Source organism: Entamoeba invadens, assembly GCF_000330505.1.
Source record: "Entamoeba invadens IP1 unplaced genomic scaffold scaff_1105074725743, whole genome shotgun sequence".
Classification (NCBI taxonomy): Eukaryota; Evosea; order Mastigamoebida; family Endamoebidae; genus Entamoeba; species Entamoeba invadens.
In genome coordinates this window covers 131,775-136,354 of record NW_004440146.1, presented here as the reverse complement: position 1 = coordinate 136,354, position 4,580 = coordinate 131,775, and the positions used below count along the sequence as shown (strand labels likewise).

Here is a 4,580-nt window from a genome sequence, read left to right as displayed (position 1 = left end):
TTTTACTTGGTCTTATTACAAAAAAAAAATCAGAGCTTTTAAATTCAACAACTGATAGTTTTCATTTATAAGTATTTTATAGTTAAAATATAGTTTCTAATGGATTTTTGAACCTTTATTATTTTCTTCATAAAAAATATAACGGAAATAAATAAGATAATAAATGAATAAAACTTGCAGTAAAATGTATTGGAGTTGAATTTAAATCCGTTAAAATACTTGGTGTATCAATTGAACGATAAATAAAAATATTATAACATTCTATACAAAACTATAAATTATACAATAAAAACCCTTGAAAAAATACAGACTTATCATTAGGAAAAAAGAGTGAATAACATAGCCAACATAACACTTAAAGTTTTACCTTGATTTTAGAGAACTTAAAGGTTATCTTTGAACTAAAAAAATAAAAGATGTTTGTTCTTTGTATTAAATTGAATTGAATTGGGTTGAATTGGGAATATATATTAACAAACTAGAGGCGACTAAGTGCTGCAACGACCTGACGGAGCGCCTTCTGCATTTCCACCGCAGCAAGTGGAAACCAGCCAACTTTCGCCGATTGAACGGTCTCAACTTGAGATCGTCATTTTGGCATGGTTTCCGGGGTGTTTGTTGATTTCGGCAAGAAACGTGAAGATCTTGAAATTAAATGATTTTGTTGGTTTTATGTTCGTTTTGATTTGGAAAAAGAAAAACATAATATGAAAAAGAAAATGTTATTGGTATGTTTATTGTTGTTCTATTTTAATATTTACATTTTTTTGTAGAAGATTTAGCCGTTATTTAGAAGATTCTGAGGTGAACAACGTTTGGGGACTGAACAACGTTATCCGACTGACTCTAGATCATATTTTATTTTTAGAATTATTAAAAACAAATTCAAAACACGAAATCGTTTAGTTTTCGCGCAAATTAATGGTCTTTACAGACCCATGTTTTCTATTTTCCATGTGTTCAAAGTTGTTAATACTTGCTGTTACGAGACATACACATGAATTTTCATGAGAGCGCTTCGATTTTTATCAATTTTTCATTATTTAAATTGTTTTGTGACACACCGTTCTTAATTAAAGATCTTTTTAGTTCAAATACAAAAATAAAAAAGTGACTTATTTTAAGTAAAAAAATCAAGGATATAAATTATCCAGTTTTCACTTCGTAAGGTTAATTACTCCTCCTTTAATCATTCAGCAAATCGAGCCTTTCTTTATATAAAAAATAATTCACAAATTTCAATAACAAACATTGGTATCTTGAAAAAGTAATAGAGGCTCTTGTAAACCTTGTTTTTGAATCAAATCAAATAAAAAAGAAAAAAACTATACAAATTACTATAATTGTATTATAATTTTACTGCTAAATTATCAAAAGCGGGGTTTTATAAGACCAATTTTAAATTGCAGAACTTAAAAAACAAATCTAAATGTAAAAATTATAATTATTTAACATTAAGAAACAATCAAAATGGTTTAAAATATTATAAATTATATTTTTAAATAAAATAATTTTCAAAAGGCTGTTTCATTGCAGAAGGTTGATTTAACTAACTGTATTATTTTGATTTCTATCAAAGCAATCACATTACAAAAATCAAAATGCTTTTTTAAGATTATACAAATATAACATAATTATTGTCAATTTGTTAACACTTTTCTTTATAATTAATTAAAAGTTTTTATTGTTGAAATAGTTGATAAATATAACAATAACAAACTCTTAACATTATTAATCTTCTTTTTTTAAAAAAAATAGACCCATTGATTTATTATTCAAGTACATTACATTATAATTATTATATTTTATAAGTACAACTATTATATTGTTCCATTAAAATGACCAGAATAAACAAAACAAATTAATTAGTTCATAATAGCCTTTTTAATGTTTTTCAACTTCAAAAATAAAGAATAACACACTTTTGGTTAATATTGATTATGTTAAAAAAATAAAACTGTCACAAAACTTATAAATTATCAAATAAGCACATATACATTGATTATATATATTATAAATAGGTTAATAAGTTTGTAACCAATTTTTAAATTTTAAAACTTCAAAAACAAAAAACCAACTAGTCTTCTTTATGATATTGTTTGGTCGAATGTGTGAAAAATCTACATAAAAGTGTTAATCATATCTGACTAAACTAAGAATGGACATCATCTTTCTTCTTTGCATCATCATTTTAATATGCATTTTACTTGTTTTTGTCAGGCTATATGCTGCTGGTGGTGTCAACCATTCGCATCGTGACTTAGCACACAAAGTGATTGTAGTTACTGGAGGTACACATGGATTGGGAAGAGTCTTAGTTGAAGAATTGTCCTCCAGTGGTGCACAGATCATCTCTATGTCTCGCAACGACTCTTTATCCGATGCTGTACTACAAGAGATAAAATCAATTCACAAAGACGCAAATCTGTCGCACATCCATCTTGACTTAAATGACTTGGTGTCAGTCAAAAGTGCTGCCATTGAACTTTCAAATAAAGTGGACCACATCGACTTTTTGGTGAATAATGCGGGTATCTTGAATGCGCCATTTGAAAAGACTAAACAAGGCTATGAGGCAACAATGGGTGTAAATTATTTGGGGCACTTTTTGTTGACAAATTTGGTACTTCCAATGATCGAAAAGTGCAACGGCCGTGTCATTAATTATTCTTCGGTAATGTCATTGCATTACAATCAGACGGACTTTCCATTTAAAAATGATGATAAGAAATTTTCTCCAATGAAGTGCTACTGTGAGTCAAAGCTTGCTATGGCTATGTTCGCAAAACAACTTTCAATTAAAAATAATAAAATCACAGCTGCTTCGTTACACCCAGGAGGAGTCAACACTTCTTTGTTCCGTTACTACCCAAAAATACTAATGGCTATTATTAATCTATTGCTCAGAATTGTTTTTAAGTCACCACTTGAAGGCGTTCAAACAGCTCTCCACTTAATTCACGAAGAAAATGTGACTAATGGAGCGTACTATGCAGACTGCAAAGTTTCAAAACGACGCAACAAATTTTTGGAAGATAAAAAGTTACTTGAAAAATTGTGGGAAGACTCGATAATGGCAGTTCAAGACTTTTTAAATTAAAATTTGCCTTATCTTATTAAATTTTATTTCAAAGTATTTATATGTTGGTGATGTTTTGTAAAATAATTTAATGGAATTTTAAATAAAAATGTATAAAACCTATTTAAAACAGTCGCACTCTTTGTATTATGGTTGTTTATTTAATTTAATTTTTGGTTTTAATATTTGAGAAAATCTTTATAAATTTTGATAAATTATTGAATTATTGAGTTAATTTTTATTTCAAATATTTGTAGATTGTTAATAAGTAAATCACATATGTACAGGTCGATACATAACACCTATTGTTTTCTAAAGGTCCTCAAGTCGTCAATTAATCGGTCAAAACCGCAAAAATATTTTTTATTTAGAAACGAAATAAATAAATAACCAATGTAAGTGAACTCTACAAATATGTTTTTGAAACTTATTTTTCGATGTCACTTCTTACGGTTTTACGTTACACGACTTGTTATGATCATATTTTGAACATTTATAAACAAATGTATTTTAATGGTTTTATTTTTATATATTACGTTTTTCTTTTTGTAATACAACATTTGTTATTGTCCAATTTTATATCGTTCGAGATAAGATTAACTTTTTAATTAATATGTATCGAATCTTGAAAGTTTTTAAGACAAATTGATGGGTTTTTACGATACCTATTCAAGTTTATTTTTGTATTTATATTTTTAACTGTATTTGTGTTTATTTTTAATTTATTATTGTTTTTATTATTAAAAAAATGATAAATAATAATAATTGTTATTTTTTAAAATGTCTATTTGATCATATACAACTTATACAAACAAATAACCAAAAATAATATTGTTTTATATAAAATATAAAGACTGACTCTAATATTCCCAAAAATGCATTTAAATACATAAGCAAATAACACCCTTGTAATTTTAATAGAATAGTTTTTACTGATATATTATTTTAAAATTTTGATGATATTCCCCCTTTGTCTTGTGTAATGTTATGCATATAAAATGAACTTTAAAAAATTTGAAAATTATTTATAAAACTAAGAATTTATCAATTTTTAAACCACTTGAATATTGTTCAATGTTATTTAAGGTGTTAAGTTATTTAATTCAATTTCCGTTTTTTAATGTATTAGTGGTTTTTGAAGTCTTTTCTGGGTGTTCTCTCACGACGCCAGACTTTTTCTTTTCTATCTTTTCAGTCTTTCCTTCTTCATTTGCTTTCAAATTATCTTGTCGCACCTTTTCAAGTTCTTCTTGTTGTTGTTTTATGCAAATGCAATTTTCGTGAGTGTGCCCCAGTTGCCCACAAATAGAGCAATTCACTTTTTGTGTTGTTTGCAGTTGTGTGTTGTTTGAATCGTTTACTTGCAGTGTTTGTTGTGTCACTTCTTGTTGAGTACTTTCTTCATTCATTTGTTGAATTTCGTTGTGTTCTGTGTCTTTCTTGTCACAAACAGTATTTGGCAAGTAGTGACGTCCCAAACAGAGTTTGTTATCAAATACCA

At 27.1% G+C, this 4,580-nt stretch overlaps 2 protein-coding genes across 2 annotated transcripts; one reads left to right on the top strand and one right to left on the bottom strand.

The window, feature by feature from the left end:
- Positions 1 to 2,158: 2,158 nt before the first annotated feature.
- On the top strand, positions 2,159 to 3,100 carry EIN_383490 (restnol dehydrogenase, putative; the record flags this gene model as incomplete). The annotated part of the gene is made up of 1 exon (XM_004254418.1): positions 2,159 to 3,100. The coding sequence occupies one exon, from the start codon at positions 2,159 to 2,161 to the stop codon at positions 3,098 to 3,100; it is 942 nt and encodes a 313-aa protein (XP_004254466.1).
- A 1,082-nt stretch (positions 3,101 to 4,182) lies between these two features.
- Positions 4,183 to 4,488, bottom strand: EIN_383480 (hypothetical protein; the record flags this gene model as incomplete). Its single annotated transcript, XM_004254417.1, has 1 exon — positions 4,183 to 4,488. One exon carries the CDS (start codon positions 4,486 to 4,488, stop codon positions 4,183 to 4,185), a length of 306 nt encoding a protein of 101 aa, XP_004254465.1.
- Between the last annotated feature and the right edge of the window lie 92 nt (positions 4,489 to 4,580).